The sequence below is a fragment of the Coffea arabica genome, chromosome 1c (assembly GCF_036785885.1).
Source record: "Coffea arabica cultivar ET-39 chromosome 1c, Coffea Arabica ET-39 HiFi, whole genome shotgun sequence".
In the NCBI taxonomy this organism is placed as follows: Eukaryota; Viridiplantae; Streptophyta; class Magnoliopsida; order Gentianales; family Rubiaceae; genus Coffea; species Coffea arabica.
Genome location: NC_092310.1, coordinates 12,310,085 through 12,329,877, shown reverse-complemented (window position 1 = coordinate 12,329,877; position 19,793 = coordinate 12,310,085). Strand labels below are relative to the sequence as shown.

The window sequence follows — 19,793 nt, the reverse complement described above, 5'->3', positions numbered from 1 at the left end:
AGTCCACTTTGACTCTAATATGGAGATTATGGAAACACTAAATGAAGGTTTCAAGGCAATGCCACTTTCATTATGCATGATGTTCTCACTTTGTCCAAATCTTTATTCTTCTCAAATTTTATTAAAATAAGTGGGGGAATGTTGGTGTATTTTAATAAAATCTTAATTTTTTCCTTGACCAAATCTTTACAAGGAGTTATAATAATTTATTTGGAAGTTATTTGAATTATAATTGTGGGAGTTTCATTACAAGGAGTTATAATAATTTATTTGGGAGTTGGATTTATAATCCATTCAAATGTGGATTAATTTTTTAGGTTACAAATTCTACTAATTGACTACAATTTAATATGGAAAAACCGTTACACATTTTCAACCCTTTTTCTTAAGGTTTTGTAGCTTATAAATAGTGAAATTCTTTGGAGAATTTATACATACACTTCTCTCAACAAAAAATCATTCTAAATACTATTTTCTTCACACTTTTTTTTGTGGCTAACCCCGTTTACGGGGAGGGACGCCACCCCCGAGTGTTATTAGTAAAATCTGAAAGAATGCCTACAAATGCAATCAATTGCGCACAAACCTTATGCGAATAAAAGGGCAGCCTACTTTATCCAACCCCAAAGCCCCCCTGGCAGAACGAGGCAACTCCGTCAGCGAGGAGTACGTGACCCTTGAAGACCCCTGCGCCCCCAACTTGGATAAAATGTCCGCCACCTGGTTCGCCTCTTGAAAACAGTGACCTACCGTCCAAGCCGATCCAAACAACGCCTGGATTGTCTCTATATCAGAACGAATTAGCCATGGGCACCTCGACTTGCCCCGCAGAATGTTAACTAGCAATAGAGAGTCCACCTCCACCTGTAACCTGAGGGCCCCCCACCTATAACAACGCCTTGGTTTCAGCTTGCAAACTTGACATCCCCCCTAGGGAAATGGAAAAACCAAAAACTAAATCACCAGCGGAGTCCCGAAGGACACCACCCCCTCTACTAGGCCTCGGGTTGCCTAATGAACACCCATCTGTATTTAACTTGTAGGTCCCCTCCAATGGCAGTTCCCAAAAGACCAGCCTATGGGAGTATCGAGGCCGCCATCCAGATATAGTAGAATAAAAACTAGGACACCGTTTTTAGGAGGCCGCTATCCGGCTCTCCCATCCCTCCCATTCCAACTAGCTCGACTAAATCCGCTATGATACGATCACAAATAGTCTGCCTATGCAGAAAGCGTCCTTCAAAGTGGGCTAAATTCCGCACCAGCCAAATATTCCAACAAATGATACTAGGCAGCACCGTATGAAGTGACTCCAACCGCGAGTGACGTGTCGACATACACCACCAACCCGCCAGCCTGGCACGTACCCCTGTCCCTCGGTGTGCCACCCCAACCACATCACTAAAGAATGCCCAAAGGAATCGTGCGAGATCACCGTCTGAGAAGATATGCTTCAACGATTCGGACTGGGAGTCGATACAACAAAAACACTTTGAAGAACCGTGCACGTTTAGTCTCCCTAATGCAGACGCTAGAGGCAACCGACTCCGCAACACGCGCATCATGAAAAAGGATATTTTGACAGGCAACCAAGAATGCCAAATCCTATCAAACATGAACGAAGCCGGTCGTTGGTCACTCAATAAGAGATATGTCGAAGCCAACGAAAAATCCCCAGCCTTCGTCAAACACCAATATGCACTATCTAGCCCCTTTCACGCCGAGACGGGATTCCTGAGAATTTCGGCAGCAATAGTCTCCGGGACCCACTGTCACAACCTAGTTTGATCCCACCGTCCATCCACTACGAAATCCAGTACCGCATGATCCGATACACTCTCCACTCGCTGACTCAATGGGCCAGAACCTAACCAGTTATCGAACCAGAAATTACAATGTCCCGCCCGTACCTACCAACAAAGGTTTTGTTCTGCCATATCCCGAACTTTTAGCATACGGTGCCACACATATGAGTTGCCCGGGGGAGCCTCCACCATGCACGGGTGATTTTGACGACAGTACTTAGCACGCAAAAACGTGGCCCATAAACAGTCACTCGTACGGAACCTCCACCATAATTTGAAGGAGAATGCAGTGCACACCTCTGATAATGAATGCACACCTAAGTCCCCCTGCGACTTATTGACGCACAGATCCTTCCACTTTACCCAATGATATCGGAAACCATTCTCCCTCTCCCCCCATAGGAAATTTGCCATAGCTCGTTCAGCCATAGCCAAGACACCTTTCGGGGGGCACGCGGCCATCAACAAATGAACCGGCATTGCGGATAGGACATGCTTAATGAGAATAATGCGACCCCCAACGGAAAGACATCTAGCCCTCCAGGTTGAGATCTTATTAACCACTGATTGCACTAATTCCATAAAATACCCACTCTTCCGCCGCCCAACAAATAGCGGGCATCCCAAGTACCGAACCGGGAATGCCTTAGCTGTAAATCCCGTAGCCCGCCGCACCCTAGCCACACACTGAGCCGGCAACTTATCATGTACCAAGAATCCACTCTTTTGAACATTAATCTGCTGGCCCGACACTTCCTCATACCCTCTAATCGTCCGCATGATGCACTGCAACGAGGTAGGACAAGCACTTGAAAAGATGATGACATCATCAGCATAACAGAGATGAGTAATCTTAGGGCAACCCCGAGGAACCGAAAAACACTTAAAATCCCAATTGTCCAACAATTTGTTCAGAGACCGGGACAACACCTCCGTACCCAGAATGAATAAACCTGGGGACAGCGGGTCCCCTTGGCAGAGTCCCCGTGAAGCCTTGAAGAAGCCCACACCAGCCCCATTCACTAAGACAGAAAACCAGACATTTGAGACCAGCCTCCAGACCATGTCGATCCACCGTTCGCCAAATCCAAATTTCCGCAATACCTGAGTTAAAAACACCCACGAAACCCGATCGTACGCCTTAGACATATCAAGCTTGAGAGCCACTTTACCCCTCCCAGACACCTTGCCCATACTAGACATAAGTTCCTGTGCCAGCAAGAAATTTTCCGATATAAGCCGCCCCCGCACGAACCCACTTTGCTGTGGGGAAATGAGCCTCGGTAGAACCGTAGCTAATCGGTCAGCTAGAATTCTTGAAATCACTTTATTCACGAAGTTGCACAAACTAATCGGTCTGAACTGCGAAAAGTCCTGGGGATGAGCAATTTTCGGGATGAGGACAATGGAAGTCGCAGTGATTGCCCTAGGCAACTCAGCACCACAGAAGAAACTACCTATAGCCTTGCCCACATCATCGCCCACAATTGGCCATGCCGACGTAAAGAATCTCCCCGTGTAACCATCCGGACCCGCCGCACTATCCCCATCCATCTCAAACACCACCCGCCGAATCTCCTCAGGAGACGGGACCTGTTCTAATGCTTCAATGTCCCCAGATGTCAATACCCTCGAAAGATGCTTAAGCAAGTCCGGAGACGACATCACCTGTGGGGCGCTAAACAACTGCTCGAAGAAACGCACCGCCTCTGCTCCTATATCCTTCTCTGACTCAACCCATTCCCCCCGTACATTCTTAATCCTATGAATAACTGATTGCACCCTCCGTTGTTTCACCGTAGAATGGAAAAACTTAGTATTCCTGTCTCCCTCTTGCAGCCACTTACTACGAGCCTTTTGTTTCCAAAAAAGCTCCTCCACACGCAAAGAAGACCGCAACTGGGCTTGTGCGAGATGTAGCTTTGCCCGAGCTTCCTCTGAATCCTCCTTCTCTAGATGAATCTCCACCAGCCGCACCTCCTCTTCTTTCTGTTTGACAGCCTGAAGGTGCATCCTACTCAAAAAATAATGGTTCAACCATTCATTTTCGAGTCAACTTAATTCTACTGCCGCACAACTCAAATCTATCTTTTGAAAGATTGTTGAATTGAACAAGGAACCGATGCACATGATGCCAAATGAGCCCAAAAGAGCATATTTCTAATAACCCTTACTTTTAAACTCTAAAGGCATTCTTGAAGTGTTATGAAGCTTGAATGCAAAGGTTCTGCTTCAGTTAGAACTAGTGGAATTGAGATTGCTGGTCATGATGTTTTGCTAGCATCGTTTAATCATGCAATTTCAATGTTTGATTAAGACTTTCAGTCTTCTTTTGCGGCAAACGCAATAAAGTAAACTAGGACTCAGAAGGTAGCCAGTCCACCATTAGTGGCCTATGATGGCTTAATTGGTCCTAAGTAAGCTATTATACGAAGCATCATAGAAATTTTGGTACACTTTTGTAAAGTCCAAATTGAGCTCTTACTCATATATTGTATTATCCTTTTATGAGCAATAAAATCTCTATCGTTTCCGAAAAAAAAAAGTAAAGTTGATGGTTACGTAGGTACTTTGTCCCATTTAGTAACGTAAGTATGTCCCACAACATTTCGGAATCCCGTGTCAAAACTAACCAACACAAATTGGACCAACCTCTAATATGGCAGTAGTACTTCAGAATCGAAACGAAGCCTAGTGAAAGTTGACGCACTTTTTTTTTTTGATCAAACTTTTAACACTTTTATTGATAGGAGCAAATTTTACACACTGAGAAAGACCAATTCGAAGTACAACAGTCGACTAAAAAGGTAATAAATCGAAAACAAAAACCTCCATGTCCCATTCAACCGCAAACTAGCTCCAATTGTCCTTTGTTCTCAGCCCTTCATATGCCTACTTTTCCGAATTGAAGGCATTCCTAATCTATTAAGTCAAATGGCTCCACGAGCCATAGTTGGGAACGAATTAAAGGCCTCTTAAAGCTTGACTTGATGCTCTAGATGAGATACGCCCACATTGGACAACGCATCAGCAACTTTGTTAGCTTCCCTTCGAATAATGATTTCTTTTAGATATATGATGACAAAACCTGAATGCCATTCTCCATGAGAATTAAGAGATACTTTTTTTATCAGTTTGTCTAACAGATGCCCTATGGTACTCATTAAAATATATTTCAAATGTTATATTTTTGAAAATATAAAATTAATTAGAGAAAGTAAATAAATACAATTGATGATAGGTAAGATTAAATTGAAAAAGTATATAAATATAAGGGAGGATAATAATTGTTAGTTGGTGCACATATCTGCTAGGTTAAGTGAATGTTAGATGTACTAACGAATGTCTAAAAGACAAAAACTCTTTTTTCTTTTTATATTACGGCAAAATACACTTTACCCCTGTGGTTTAGCACTTTTGCACATAACCTTTCTATGATTTCAAAAGCTATATATAACCTCCTTATAGTTTAGATTAAAGTATCAAAATAATGGAATTTGCATTCTATAATGGAGTCAACTAAAATGTCAAAAATACCCCTATGTAAAGTTAAAAATTATTTATTATCCATAGGGGGTTACGCATATATTATGAAAATTATGAGGGAGTTATATGATAAAATACTAAACCATAATGGATTATACGGTAAAATATAAAATCATACCAGGTTAGAGCGTCATACATATTGTGTTTATATATTTTAATCACTTCAACCATTTTAGTTTTTAAATAAGGTTAATTTCAATATTTTCATAGGTTTTATTACAAATGATCATTTCCGTCACTTTAACAATTTAATCCAAACAATGAAGGGGATTATATATGGTTTCTAAAACTATAGGGGAGGTATGTGAAAAATTGCTAAATCAAAGGGGAGCAAAGTGTATTTTGCTCTGTATATTATTCTATCCAGGATTACCTTTCCAAAAATAAAATCCAAAATCCAAATTGTACAATTAACATAACAGTTTGTCTATTGGATACTGGATAAGATGTACCTCAAATGTTAGATTTTTTAGAAAGTAAGATTAATTAGAAAAAGTATATTACTGCAAGAGAAGATAATAATTGTTAGCATATATATATATATATGTGGTAACCCATGATTTTGCTACTGGATTCTCTCTCGGCGAACTGCTAGGGTTTCTCATAGAGTCGGTGCATTAGGTTTTCATGGCTACCCTTCAGCCTGCGGCTGAGGGGCATGGGGCTTCTCCCTCAGCAAAGAAATCCTTCTCTCAATTATTTTCACAGCCTGCTACATCCCCCATTCAGATTCGGCCTGCGACGGTATATAAAGGTGAAGCTGCGGTGGTATTCTACAAAGAAGATGCAGATAGACTTGCCGCGCCGTTTCGCTGGGCTCTTGTTGGAAAATTTTCGCATGGTCGGCCTGCTTTAGAGGAGGTTCGGAAGTTCTTTGCGACATTGAATTTGAGGGATCATGTCTCTGTTGGGCTGATGGACTACAGGCATGTGTTGATCAAATGTGCAGCGGAGGTAGACTTCAATAGGATCTGGACAAGAGGTATTCGGCAGTTAGGAAAGTTTCCGATGCACGTCTTCCGGTGGACAAGGGAGTTTCATGTGCACAAGGAGTCTTCCCTGGTTCCGACTTGGGTGGCTCTACCAGCTCTACCGGTTCATTATTTTGACAAGCACTCATTGTTCTCAATTCTTTCTCCCATCAGCAGGCCTCTCTTCTTGGATGCGGCAACGGCTACCGGCACCCGATCGAGTGTGGCTAGGGTGTGCGTGGAAATTGATGTTGCCAAGCCAGTTGCTCAGAGGATTTGGGTGGCCGTCGAAGGAGAGAAAGGATTCTGGCAGAGCATTGTCACGGATTTGCCGGCGTATTGCTCTTCCTGCTGGCGAGTGGGTTACTCCAATGAATAGTGCAAGAGGAATTCTTCTGAGTTCGCAGCTCGGCACCAGCAAAATCGAATCGCGAGAAGGCAGGACCAGTAGGTGGTTGGCCAGGTGCGAAGGACTATCCTGGCTAAGGACACTGAAGCCATGCAGGCGGCTGTGGGAGCACCAGCTGCAGCAGAGGGGAACCAGCCTCTTGGGCCTGGTGTGTGGGCTGTTGCAGAAGCCGCACCTCAGCAGGGCAGTGCGTCTAGGAGTTGCGCAATGGACATTGTAGCGGCTAGGGTGAAGGGGCATTGCGTCGGTGTGACCTGCGAAGGCATTGGTCGTGTGGCAGATTGTGAGGGGGTGGAGGGAGTTTTGGAAGGGCGGGAAGAAGGGGTTGCTGCAACAACAGATGGGCCGCGTTAGGAGGAGCAGCAAATCCTCTCAGGGCTATCTTTGGGGGCTGGGCATCAACCCCAAGCTGAGGGGCAGAAGTGTCTTCTCCACGACAGGGATTTGGAGAGCATGAGTGCCACATTGAATGTGGAGGAAGCTTTGGCGCATGGGGAACAGAATTGCGGTGAGATGGAGCTGCCTACCACTGCGGGAAATTTGTCACCAAGGTTAGTAGGGAGTCAGGAGCTACCGCTGGAGTCGTTGGTGGTGCAGTTGAACGTTGATCAATCTGTGGCGGTGGAGCATGGATTTAGACAAGCACGAGGGAAAGGTGTGCGGGCCCGGCTTCCCTCTGTAAGACAGCTACGGTCGGCGACATCCTCCCAAAACTCTTTTCAGGTTCTGTCTCATGATTAACGGCATTTTTTGAAATATTAGAGAGGTGGCTAAAACCCCTAACTTAAGTAGATTGATTAAGTTAGTAAGATTGCATCAGGCTAGGTTTGTGGTGATCTGTGAACCTAAGCTAGATGTGTCTAAAATTGTGTCCATTCGTCTAAAATTGTCTTTTGATTGTGTGCTTGTGAATCGATCGGAGGATCTTTGGGTTTTCTATAGTAGTCCCTTTGTATGTTTGGTTGTGGGGAATTCTGATCAACATATCTCTTTGGCTGTTCAACATCCGTTTTTGCCTAGTTCAGTCACAATGTCCTTCGTTCATGCAAAATGCTCTAGGGATGAGCGTAGGGACTTATGGCTAAACCTTTTAGCTGATAAACCTAGCTCGTCTCCCTAGTGCATTGGGGGAGATTTTAATACCATTTTGGCACCCTATGAGAAACGGGGGGGGGCCATTTGGTGTAGCTGAAAGGGTAGAGCTTCTGTCTTTCATGGAAGAGGCTGGAGTTTTTGATGTGGGTTTTTCGGGAGCTAGCTTTACATGGTGTAATAATAGGAGAGGCAGCGCTAGAGTCTCGAAGCGGCTGGATAGGTTTTTAATTAATGGGGATTGTTTGAACTTGTCCACCTCGATTTCTGTAGTGCATTTGGCGAGGCACCCTTCAGACCATGCACCACTGAAGATTTCGTTTACCTCACGCTTGGATGATAAACCACGGCCTTTCTGCTTCCTGAATGTTTGGACGTCCAAACCACAACTTTTGGAGGTGATTCGTAGTGCTTGGGATCAAGAAGTGAGTGGCTCTCCACTGCGGGTATTGTGCTCTAAATTGTTGGCAGCCAGGAGAGCTATTCAGCACTGGAACAAGCATTGTTTTGGCAATGTGTTTGATGCTGTTCGGGGTGCGGAGGCGGCGGTTCAACAGGCAAAGGAGGCCATGGATCACGATGGGTCAGAGGAGGCACAGCTTGAACTCCACAAGGCGCAAGCGGAGTTACGTCATGCGCTGTCCGTTGAAGAGCAGTTCTGGAGTCAAAAGGCTCGAGTGAAATGGTTTCGTAGTGGAGATCGTAATACTAGATTCTTCCATGCAGTGGTGAGGCAGCGACGGGCTCAAGGTACGATTCATAGGATAAAGGCAGCCAGTGGGGTGTGGGTGGAGTCGGATGAGGATATAGCGAGTGAGGCAATAGCATATTTTTCTGACCTATTCTCGGGACGTCAAGACCCGCCTCGGATATGTTGCACCTTATTCCACCGGTGGTCTCAGGTGAGGACAACAGGATCTTAGAGGAGGCACCTACTATTGAGGAGGTTCATCGGGTGGTGAAGGCAATGGATGGGGATAGTGCTGCCGGACCGGATGGCTTCACAGGCAAATTCTTTACCTTTGCGTGGGAGGTTATTGCTCAGGACGTCTATGCAGTGGTACTAAGTTTCTTTTGTGGGACAGAACTGCCTCGTTTCATCACTTCTACCTCGCTTGTGTTGATTCCTAAGGTATCGAGTCCTCAGGATTTCTCTAAATTTAGACCGATTAGCCTATGCAATTTTTTCAACAAGTTATTATCTCGAATTTTGGCTGATCGATTGGCGGGCATCTTGCCAAAGCTTATCTCTCCTCAGCAGACAGGTTTTGTTAAGAGCCACAATATAACAGAGAATTATTTGCTTGCTTAGGAAGTGGTTTCGGGAATTGGGAAAAAAGTTAGGGGTGGAAACGTAGTGTTTAAGCTGGACATGTCTAAAACTTATGACAGGGTGTCATGGTTGCATATCATTGGAGTCTTACGAAGGTTTGGGTTTGGGGAGCAGTTTATAGATCTGGTGTGGCGGCTATTGTCGAATGTTTGGTTTTCGGTAATAATCAATGGCTCTTCATATGATTTCTTCAAATCTACGAGAGGGCTCCGCCAGGGGGACCCGTTGTCGCCGGCTTTGTTTATTATAGAGGCTGAGGTTCTGTCGAGGGGCTTAAACAACCTTGCGTTGCAGCCGAGTTTCTTGGGGTTCAGAGTTCCGTACGGGTGCTCCTCGGTAACGCATTTGGCATTTGCGGATGATGTTCTTATATTTGCGAATGGGTCCGTTTCCTCCTTAAAGGACATCATGCAGGTGCTGGAAGCCTATCAAGAATGTTCGGGTCAGCTGATAAATGCTCAGAAAAGTGGGTACTTGGTTCATCCTGCTTTGGCGCCGGCCAGAAGAAGAGTGATTGAGCGCGTCACGGGGTTTGTCTGGCAGGCTTTTCCCATACGCTATTTGGGATTTCCGTTATATTTTGGGAGGTGTAAGTCGTCAAACTTTGGGGAGGTGTGTCAGGCAATCTTGCAGAGGATTTTGTCGTGGAAATCAAAGCTATTATCTGCAGGAGGTAAGATCGTTCTAATCAGGCATGTGCTGTCCGCAATCCCAGTCCATTTACTATCGGCTGCTGTGCTCCCTTGCTCGGTGTTCGGCATTCTAGAGAAGGCTTGCTCAAACTTTCTATGGGGTTCATCTCCTGATGAAACAAAGTTTCATTGGATTCGGTGGTCTCAGTTGTGTTTCTCGGTGGAGGAGGGCGGGCTGGGGTTTCGAAGGCTTGAAGACGTCTATACAGCCTTCTCTTGTAAATTATGGTGGACCTTTCGAACAGGGAGGTCGGTATGGGCGGCATTCGTACGCGCAAATTATTGTAGAGGACTTCACCCCTGCCAAGCACAATTGACGCTGACTGCGTCGCTAGTTTGGCGACGGATGGTGAACGTAAGCTGACAGGTCGAGCTCTCTATGTTATGGCTAGTAAATGATGGGTCTTGCCATTTTTGGTACGACAATTGGTTGGGTAGTGGTGCCTTGTACCTTCGCGCACCAGTCATCCCGCATCTCTCGTTTCTTAGCAGTATCAAAAATGGGGCTTGGGATGTGAGTTTTTTATCTCACCTTTTGCCTAGTGACATTGTGACTTCTATCCTACACCACCCCGTTCTAGCGGGAGGATGTGCAGATGAAGTAATTTGGATGTCCACACAGACTGGAAAATTCACCTTGGCGTCAGCTTTCCATGACGTCAGGCAGTCCCGTAATACGTCTGTGGTCCTCTCTCGAGTTTGGCACCCTCGACTCCCATTGAAAGTGTCTTTCTTTATGCTCCGCTTGCTGATGGGAAGGGTGCCACTGCCAGATATGCTACGCCGCCTAGGTTTTCACTTGCCATCGAAATGCCCTTGTTGCCCAGGGGCAGTTGAGGAATCTCTTGAGCATGTTTTTGCCGAAGGTCACATAGCTTTGGACATCTGGAACTATTTTGGTGGCTGGTGTGGTGTTAGGAGCTCTGGATCCTCCCTGCGTGCTCGCATAGTTGAATGGTGGTTGTGGTCGCAGCAGTCTGTAACATGGCAGTTCATTTGTTTAATCCTTCCCAGTCTCATCTGCTGGCACATTTGGAAAGCCAGGAATAAAGCGGTATTTGAGGGGGTCCCGATGGCCTCCACGAAGATTTGTCAGGCCATATTCTCGGAGATCAAAGTCATTGTAGAGATCCAATTCAATCTTAAGACTGGGGCGAAAACATTTGGGCAGTTGTATGACTGGGCGCAATTGCCCGTCTGTATAGTCCAACGTGTTCGCTGGGAGGTGAGGGGGAGTGGGATGCTTACCCTTAATGTTGATGGTTGTGCTAAGGGAAATCCTGGAGTGGGTGGAGGCGGTGGGGTCCTCCGAGATGCAACGGGGTTGCCTCTGTTTGCCTTTTCGGCCTTCTTTGGGGAGATCACTTCCCTACAGGCGGAGGTTCGGGCCCTGCTAACTGGGCTTCAATTGTGTATCCACAGGGGCTATGGTAATCTTAATCTCCAATCGGATTCGTTGGTCGTAGTTGGGATTCTGAAGCGGCGGTTCCAGTGTCCATGGCGGATTCGTCGAGAGGCCAGGCAAATTTGACAGCTAGTGGATGATTCGGCTCAAATCTCGAATTGTTACAGGGAGGCTAACACCGTGGCGGATGTTTTGTCCAAAATAGGCGCCTCTCATCCTGAACAGCATATTAAGGTCTACGACAATTTCCACGCTCTTCCGGCATTGGCTCGTGGGGGGGTCAAATTAGATAGGTTAGGGGTGCCTCCAAGCAGGGGGATGAGCCGGAATTCGACTACGGCTACTCCGACCATCAGGAGGCCACCCTCTTACCCGGGGCGGTGGCCGAGTTGGCCGAGTTCTTTTCCATTCCTCCGGCCTTCGAGCCGAGGGCGGCCGGGCCCAACGACCGAGCCTGCCAACCTCTCCCTGGCTTTGTGGCCATCTATAGGGAGCAACTAATCGCAGGACTCCGGCTCCCCAATCCTTCAGCCTTAACCGAGATTCTGAACTATTGGGGGCTCAGAATCACCCAAGTTCACCCCAATTCGATCAGAATCATCATCGGGTTCCTGATCTGCTCTATCCCCTACTCTCTCTCTCTCTTCCGGGCCGCCTTCATCCTTAAGCTCTCCCTCCCTGGGTGGTACTACTTCTCCCGCCGTGGTGCCAGCCAAGTCAGGGGAGGGAAAGGCACCCAGGATCTGTTCTTCGGGGTCCCTTCCTCCGTGAAAGACTGGAAGCAGGACTTCTTCTTTGTCAAATCCATACATTTTCCCCCCAATGTATGGAAGATTGGGGAGGTCAAGGCCGACCCCTATCCGGAGGACTTGGAATTCGAGACCCTCAGCCAGCTGGTGAGCTCCAAGGTGAAGCTCAATGCCACCAAGTTCTCCAACGGTCAGATCTCTACGGCCGGGTTGATGGGGACGTTGTCCGGGTCCCCTGGAAAGGTGGTGACCTCCCCTGTCGACCTCGATGCCTGTAACGCCGGCTCTGTCCCTGTAGCTTGTAGCATATACATACATGTCATATATTACGATCTCTTAACTGACCTATTTTGGCTGACCTGGTGATGTCAACCGCAGTGAGGAGGCTCTCCAAGCTGCTGGGCGCGTCCACTGAGGAGGCTACCCCCACCCCTCAACCAGAGACGGCCAAGGAGGGCCCTGGGGCGGCTCCAACCCCGGGGGGCGGCCAAACCCCCCAGAAGGAAGCGCAGGACACCTCCTCCCCCTCCAAGAAGGCCACCAACAAGAAGAAGGCAGCCGAGCAAAAGAGGGGTCGAGTGGACGAGCCCTCCCAACCCGGGAAGAAGCTCGCGCTGGTCCCAGCACAGCCCTCTCCCCTGACGCTGGCATCAGGAGGGCCAGTCCACCTGGGCGTTGGCTCCGCTGAGGAGCACGCTCGGGAGTCGCCTCCCCCGAGCTTGTGGCACTTCCGCCACATAGCCCCCTTGAAGTCTGGCCAGGCCCCCACGATGCACGACCCCCACCAGTTCTGTCCGTCCTGGAGGCTTTCCATCAACGACCGAGCCCAGTTTCCCGAGGTGGCTCGCGAGCTGATAGCGGGCTCGGTCCTTCCGCGCGACAGGAGGTGGATGGATCTGGCCACCCCCTCCGAGCTCCAGGACGCGTACTACACGGCCCAGGCTCAAGTAAGTTTTCCAGCTATTGGGCCAGTTGTGCCTCTGTGTTTTGGCTAGATAGCGTAACGCGCTAACCTGCTTTCCTTCCTCCTCAAGCCAACGCCGCCGGTGCTGCCCTGGCGACCCGCCTCTCCGAGCTGTCTCCCGACTTGGAGAAATTGCAAAAGAAGAATCGGGAGACAAAGCAGAAGCTTACCCAGGCCCTTAAGGAGGTGGACTCCCTTAAGGCCAAACTGGGTAAGGCTGAGAAAGGGCCGGAAACGGCACAGGTCCAGCTCGCCTCCGCTAGGTCGGAGCTTGACCAGGAGAAGGCCGGCGTGGCCAAGCTGAAGGAAGACCACGCCATCGACCTCTCCGGCACCGTCGGCCGGGAGCGGAAGAAGGCTGTTCGAGAGTTCATCTCCTCCGAACAGTTTACCGAGGACGTCGCCCTCCTCAACGAGCCCATCCTCCATATCGGCTTCACGCGAGCCCTGGATAAGGTCAAGGAGCTCGGCCTGCCTGGCTTCGACTTGGCCGCTTTCAAGGAGTACAACCCTAAAGCCGAGAAGAAGGTAAACTGGCTCTTTGACGGGTATTGCAAGGGGCATGCCCTGAAGGAGCTAGTAGGCAGGAGTGATGTGGGAGCCGTTCTGGTGGAGGTTCCCCTGGAGGAGGACGAGGCCCCCGGCAGAGCTCCGGGCAAGGAGCCAGTAGCCTAGGGCGGCGACCACTCCAGAAACCCTTTCTATCTTCTTATAAGGATGTGACCATGCTCCAATTGAGAATGCTCTTGAGGGTTCATCCGAGATGGATAGGTCCCCTGCCCCAGGGCTCCTATGGCTACCCTGAATAGCCTTCACCATACGCCTCTCAACATGTTTAAGGTGTACCTTCAACCCCTGCTCCAAGCAGGTGACCAGCACAAAGAAGAGGGTCGGAGTTGTTTTCCTTTCATAGCTAGGTGGGTTTTGTAATAGATAGGCGACTTGGAAGCTTTGTAATAGATAGGCTTTGAATGCATATATGAAACTCGAAGGAAATTTCCTTGCGATTCTCGCCTGCTCCCAACTCTAGCAACCAAAGCCATGTGCCGACCTCTTGGATCGAGCACCGAATATATATTCTTGTTAATCTGACAGTAAAATTGTCAAAGCCAATCAGTCTATCAAAACCATGTGCTGACCTCCCGGGTCGAGCACCAAATAGACCCGTCAGGGCGACGCGCCGGCCTCATGTGACCGAGCACCAAGCTTTAAGGCTTATTTCGCCGACCCCCTGGGTCGATCATCTGACTTTGAAGGCGTTCATGCCGACCTCCTGGGTCGAGCGTCGAACCCCCGAATCCTAGCAAACCCCAAATTAGTTCACGCCGCGCCGACCTCTTGGGGCCGAGCGTTGAGCATCCATTCGTGCCGACCTCTTGGGGTCGAGCTCTGTCGAACTTTCGGACTTCCGCGCCGATCTCTTTTGGTCGAGCGTACCGTCTAAACTTTGAAGCCGTGCCGACCTCGTGGGTCAATCATACACTTTGCCGCTTTAAGTCATGCTGGCCTCTTGGGATCGAACCCCACACTTTGAAGGCATTCACGCCGACCTCCTAGGTCGAACGTTGTACCCTCATATTCTAGGGTTTCAAGCCGTGCCGATCTCTTGGGATCGAGCATCACCCCTTAAAGGTATTCCCGCCAACCTCCTAGGTTGAGCGTTGAACTTTCAGACTTCAAGGTTTTCATTCGTTCGTGCCGACCTCCTGGGGTCGAGCATCTACTTTGAATATCTGCCGACCTCTTGCGAGGCAACACATCTATTACCATCAATCCTCCTAGCCCTCCGCTAGGACACTGAGTGAGGGAGCGCTGAGTGTGCTAGCGTAGGATTCAAATTTAAAAAGGTCGAAAAATCACAAAGAATTGAAAACTTGAATGCAGAACATTTATTGAATGACAAAATTGAAACTCAGATTCCAAAGAACAGACAGCCAAACACCCTGGCCTAACCTACTCTACGAACAGTCGCAGATTGGAGAAGTGCCAGAAGAATTTTTGAATCGCCCTCCCCGAGATAGTGGCCAGAGGCTCCGCTTCCATCCACTTCATGAAATAGTCGATGGCTACGACGAGGTGTTCGTATCTTCCCGGAGCTGGGGGGAAAGGGCCCAGGAGGTCTATCCCCCACTGGGCGAAGGGCCAGGGACTATGGATTGGGACTATTTCCCGGGCTGATTGGTGGCGCAGTGGGGCGTGCACCTGGCAAGTTCGGCATTTCTGTACCAGAGCCGCGGCATCTTGGAACACCGAGGGCCAATAGTAGCCCAAGAGAAGACACTTTTTGGCCAGTACCCGGGACCCCACATGGGTTGCACATAAGCCCTCGTGAACTTCACGAAGGACGTAGTCGCCCTCCTCTGGAGTCACGCACTTTAGCCAGGGGGACAGATATGACCTCCGGTAGAGAGTCCCCCCAGCGTAGGCGTACTTGGCAGCCTTGAGCTGGAGTCGGCCAGCTTCCGCTTTGTCCTCGAGCAGGATGCCCGAGTTGAGGAAGTTCATCAGTGGGGTCATCCAGGTGGCCGAGCTGTCAATGACCAAGACCTGGACGTGATCAATGCTCTTTTGTCTGACCACCTCTACCAGGACTTCCTTACTCAGGTGGGCGAATGAGGAGGACGCCAGTTTTGACAGGGCGTCCGCGAGCTTGTTCTGGGATCTCGGCACCCGCTCGATTTCAAAAGTATCAAACGGGGCCATTGCCTCCCGTACCTTAGCCAGGTATTTCTTCATGACCTCCCCCTTGGCTTCGTATTCCCCGCAAACTTGGAGCACGACGAGTTGGGAGTCGCTCCGGACTTTGATCGTGGTTATACCCATCTGGTGAGCAGGGCCTCGTACTCGGCTTCATTGTTGGATGCGGGGAAGTCAAATCGAAGAGCGTAGGTCAGCTCTTCCCCGGTCGGCGAAATGAGCAGCAGGCCAGTTCCGCTCTCTTCCTTACTCGAGGCCCCATCTACGAACAAGATCCAAGGCTCTCCCGACCGCGACTCACTAGGCGGAGAGCTCTGCCCGGTGATGGCCAAGCTAGCCTTCTCAGTGAGGAAGTCCGCCAAGGCCTGAGCCTTGATAGCGGTACGAGGCCGGTAGCCAATGTCGTGCTCGGCTAGTTCAACGGTCCACTTAGTCATTCTGCCTGAGACCTCGGGTTTTGTGAGTATCTGCCGTAGGGGCTGATCCGTCATAACAACGATGTTGTGGGTCTGGAAGTAAGGTCGGAGCTTACGAGCCACGTGCACCAAGGCGAGGACCAGTTTCTCTGCCGACGTGTACCGTGTTTCCGGCCCCTGCAAAGTACGGCTGACGTAGTATATCGGCCTCTGAGCCCCCTTGTCCTCCCGCACCAAGACCGCTTTGACGGCCTCGTTGCAAGCGGACAGGTATAGGAACAAGGTCTCCCCCTGCTCCGGGGCGGTCAGGGTGGGCAGCTCAACCATGTAGGCCTTTAGGTCGGCGAAAGCTTTCTGGCACTCTGCAGTCCATTGAAAGTCCTTGGGAGCTTTCAAGATCCTGAAGAAGGGAAGCCCCCGGACCGCAGAACGCGAAAGGAATCTATTCAAGGTGGCCATTCTTCCTGTGAGCCGCTGGACCTCCTTTACGCTCCTTGGGGGGGCCATGTCTATGATAGCCTGGAGCTTATCCGGGTTGGCCCGGATCCCGTCTCGAGACACCAAGAATCCCAGGAACCTTCCCGACCTAACCCCGAAGGTACACTTCTTCGGATTCAATCGCATCCGGCTCTCCCGCAGGATGCCCACGATCTCCTTCAGGTCGGGGATGAGCTGCTGATCAGCTCGGCTCTTGACGATCATGTCATCTACGTAGACTTCCATGCTCCTGCCGATCTGATTCTGAAATAGTTTGTTGACTAGGCGCTGGGAGGTGGTTCCAGCGTTCTTCAGGCCAAACGGCATAGTCCGGTAGCAGTAGGTTCCTTCCTCGGTGATAAAGGAGGTCTTTTCCCGATCCTCCTCTGCCATCTCTATCTGGTGGTACCCCTTGAAGGCATCCAAAAAACACAGAACATCAAAACCCACAGTAGAGTCTACCAACCTGTCGATTCTCGGCAGAGGAAAACAGTTTTTTGGGCAAGCTTTGTTGAGATCCGTGAAATCCACGCACATCCTCTAGGTCTGGTCCTTCTTTTTAACCAACACCGGGTTGGCCAACCAGGTCGAGTAGTAGACTTCCAGTATGATTTTAGACTCCAGCAGTTTTCCTACCTCCTTCTTGATCACATCGTTCCTTTCTGGGACGAACTCCTCCTTTTCTGCTTCACCGACTTGAAGCGGGGATCTATATTGAGGTGGTGGGCCGCCAGGTCGGTCGGAATCCCGGGCATGTTTTCAACCGTCCAGGCGAAGACCTGAGAGTATTCCCTTAACAGAGCATTCAAGCCCTCCTTCTCCTCGGGAGGCAGCAACGCGCCTATGCGAATCACCTGGTCGGGCCAGTCTTCCCTCAAGGGGAACTCCTCGATCTCGTCTTGAGTGCCCAACTGCCGAGTTTTCTCCCCTGGAATGTAGGGCTCCAGGCAGGTCATTTGGGCGACCACCTTCTCCCGTCCCTGAAGCATGGCCAAGTAGCAAGCTCTGGCCACCTAGGGGTCACCGCGCACCTCGGCTATTCCTCCCGGGGTGGGGAATTTGACGCTGAGGTGGAACGTCGAGAGGATAGCTCGGAGAGCGTTCAAAGCAGGCCGACCCAAGAACACGTTGTATGGGGATTGTTGCTTAACCATGACGAAGTTGACAGGGATGGTCCGGCATTTGGGGGCCTGCCCTACCGTGACCATCAGGGTGATCATTCCCTCCGGGTGGATAGGGGGTCCGGTGTAACCCATCAGTGGTGTCCGAACTGGGGTCAGCTGCCCGTCCTCCAAGCCGAGCTCCTTGAACACCCGATAGAACATGATGTCAACCGCATTTCCTTGGTCGACATATACCTTCTTCACCCGGTAGTTGTTGGTGACCATGTCTATCACGATGGTCTCATGGTTCCCAGACGCTAGGGGAACTGCATCCCTTGGTCCGAAAGTGATCTTCTCGTCCATGCGCAGCCGTTTTAGGGAGTCATCCCCGTCAGGGGGAGGTCGCCTGTTCTTCCGAGCTGTGTGACTGTCTCCCCCGGCGGGGCCCGCGGCGATGGTGTTTATCACTCCAGCCAGGTTCTGGGTGTCTTGGTCGGGGGAGCGGCCCCGACGCACGTCACGCCGCTCAGGACGGTCGCGACCCCGGCCTTCGCCCTAATCTCCGCGGTAGGTATGCCCGGGCTCTTGGCCGGGGCAACCTTGCCGCACGAATCGCCCCAGGACCCCTTGCTGGATCAGATCTTCGATCTTCTTCTGCAGGGCCCAGCACCTCTCCGTGTCGTGTCCGACGTCGCGGTGGAAGGCGCAGTACCGGTCCTGGTTCCTCTTGTTCCGAGGTGTCCCCATCTTGGGCGGCCGACCTCCCAGGCCTTCCGCCTCCATAACAGCCAGGATATGGGCCCTAGGCCGAGTCAAGGGGGTATAGCCCTTCTCCGGAAGTGGTGGCGGAGCAGGGGCTTTCTCCCTCGAGAGCCGGTCAAAAACGTTTTTCTTGGCCGAGCCATCCTTGCTCTCGGGAGGGTTTCCCCGTCCCCTCCGATCTCCAAGCTCCCGATCTGACTCTTTCTTCAGACGGCCTGCCTCCTCCGCATTAGCGGCCTCGTGTGCCCTGGTCAGGAGCTCCTCCAGATTTCTAGGAGGCTTCTCGACCAGCTTGTAGAAGAGCTCCTCTACCCTGAGTCCATTCATGAAGGCGGCCATGACCACCTTTTCATCTTTGTCCCTGACCTGTAAACTCTCCACGTTGAAACGGGTCATGAAATTTCTCAGGGACTCGTCGGGCCTCTGCCTGGTAGCCATTAGGTGAGTCGCATTCTTCGAGTAAGTTTTCGAGGAAACGAACAGGGCCACGAACTGTCTGGCCAATTCGGGAAAATTTCGGATAGATCCTGGTGCCAGACCTTGGAATCAGAGCCGAGCCTTCCCCTTCAAGAACATGGGGAAGGTCTTGCAGCGGATGTCGTCCGCGGCTGTTTGTAGACGCATGTGCGTCAGGAAGACTGAGAGGTGGTCTTTCGGGTCGGTTGAAGCATCATACATCTCAATGCTCGGGATCTTGAACCTCCGGGGTAGTGGATAATCCTCTATCTCCCGGGGAAAAGGCGAGGTGGTGTAGTTGTCCTCATACAACTGCGGCCGTAAGATCTGCTCGAGTTCGTCTCGGACAGGTTTCCACGAGGGGAGGTCGCGCGGCTTGCTCTTGACAGACCGAGCAGGGGAACGCTCGAACCCATTTCGCATGGGTTTCCGTGGGGAGGGGTCTCTTGGACGGCTCTCCGCGGACCGGTCGCGGGAGTATCTCTCGCTGTCCCCGACCAACGAGACTCGGGGGCGAGGGGGAGTCCGTGGCCGTTTCCTTCTGGGGGGTTGATCGCGTGACTCATCCTCCGAGGGGTCGGGGAGTGGTTCTTTCTCTTTCCCCTTTGCCTTGGAGGCCTGTACGCCACCGGCTTCGCCCCCTCCTTCGCCTGCCGGATGATGTCTTCCAACATAGGGAGGTTCTCCGTCACGAATTGAAAAATCTGCTGCCTCCGTTCCCCTGACAGGGCTGAGCCCCCAGCGCCCGGATCTACCCCGGTCTCCATCCGCCGGGAGCCCTCACCGATTCCAGGGCCGGTGCTATCCACGGTCCGCTTGGAACGGGTTCTTGCCATCAACGCAACTGCACTTACCTCTCGATTCCCACAGACGGCGCCAACTGAAAAAGCGCTGAACTTCCCCGGACCGAGCTGAA

The 19,793-nt window shown here is 50.5% G+C and overlaps 2 protein-coding genes across 2 annotated transcripts; both read right to left on the bottom strand.

Moving 5' to 3' along the window:
• Positions 1 to 17,203: 17,203 nt before the first annotated feature.
• LOC140004602 (uncharacterized) lies at positions 17,204 to 18,022 on the bottom strand. Its single transcript, XM_072044677.1, has 2 exons — positions 17,588 to 18,022; positions 17,204 to 17,536 (listed from the first exon to the last, which is right to left on the bottom strand). Exons 1-2 carry the CDS (start codon positions 18,020 to 18,022, stop codon positions 17,204 to 17,206), a joined length of 768 nt encoding a protein of 255 aa, XP_071900778.1.
• A 192-nt stretch (positions 18,023 to 18,214) lies between these two features.
• LOC113720328 (uncharacterized) lies at positions 18,215 to 18,859 on the bottom strand. Its single transcript, XM_027245231.1, has one exon. It carries the CDS (start codon positions 18,857 to 18,859, stop codon positions 18,215 to 18,217), a length of 645 nt encoding a protein of 214 aa, XP_027101032.1.
• Positions 18,860 to 19,793: the final 934 nt, after the last annotated feature.

What these genes read in the sequence shown, in the direction of transcription:
- LOC140004602 (XM_072044677.1), bottom strand. Translation starts at nt 18,022, where the DNA reads ATGGACGAGAAGATCACTTTCGGACCAAGGGATGCAGTTCCCCTAGCG. An exon ending in CCCCGGGAGGAATAGCCGAG is followed by an intron (nt 17,537 to 17,587) that starts GTGCGCGGTGAC and finishes GCCATGCTTCAG; the next exon opens with GGACGGGAGAAGGTGGTCGC.
- LOC113720328 (XM_027245231.1), bottom strand. Translation starts at nt 18,859, where the DNA reads ATGGCTACCAGGCAGAGGCCCGACGAGTCCCTGAGAAATTTCATGACC.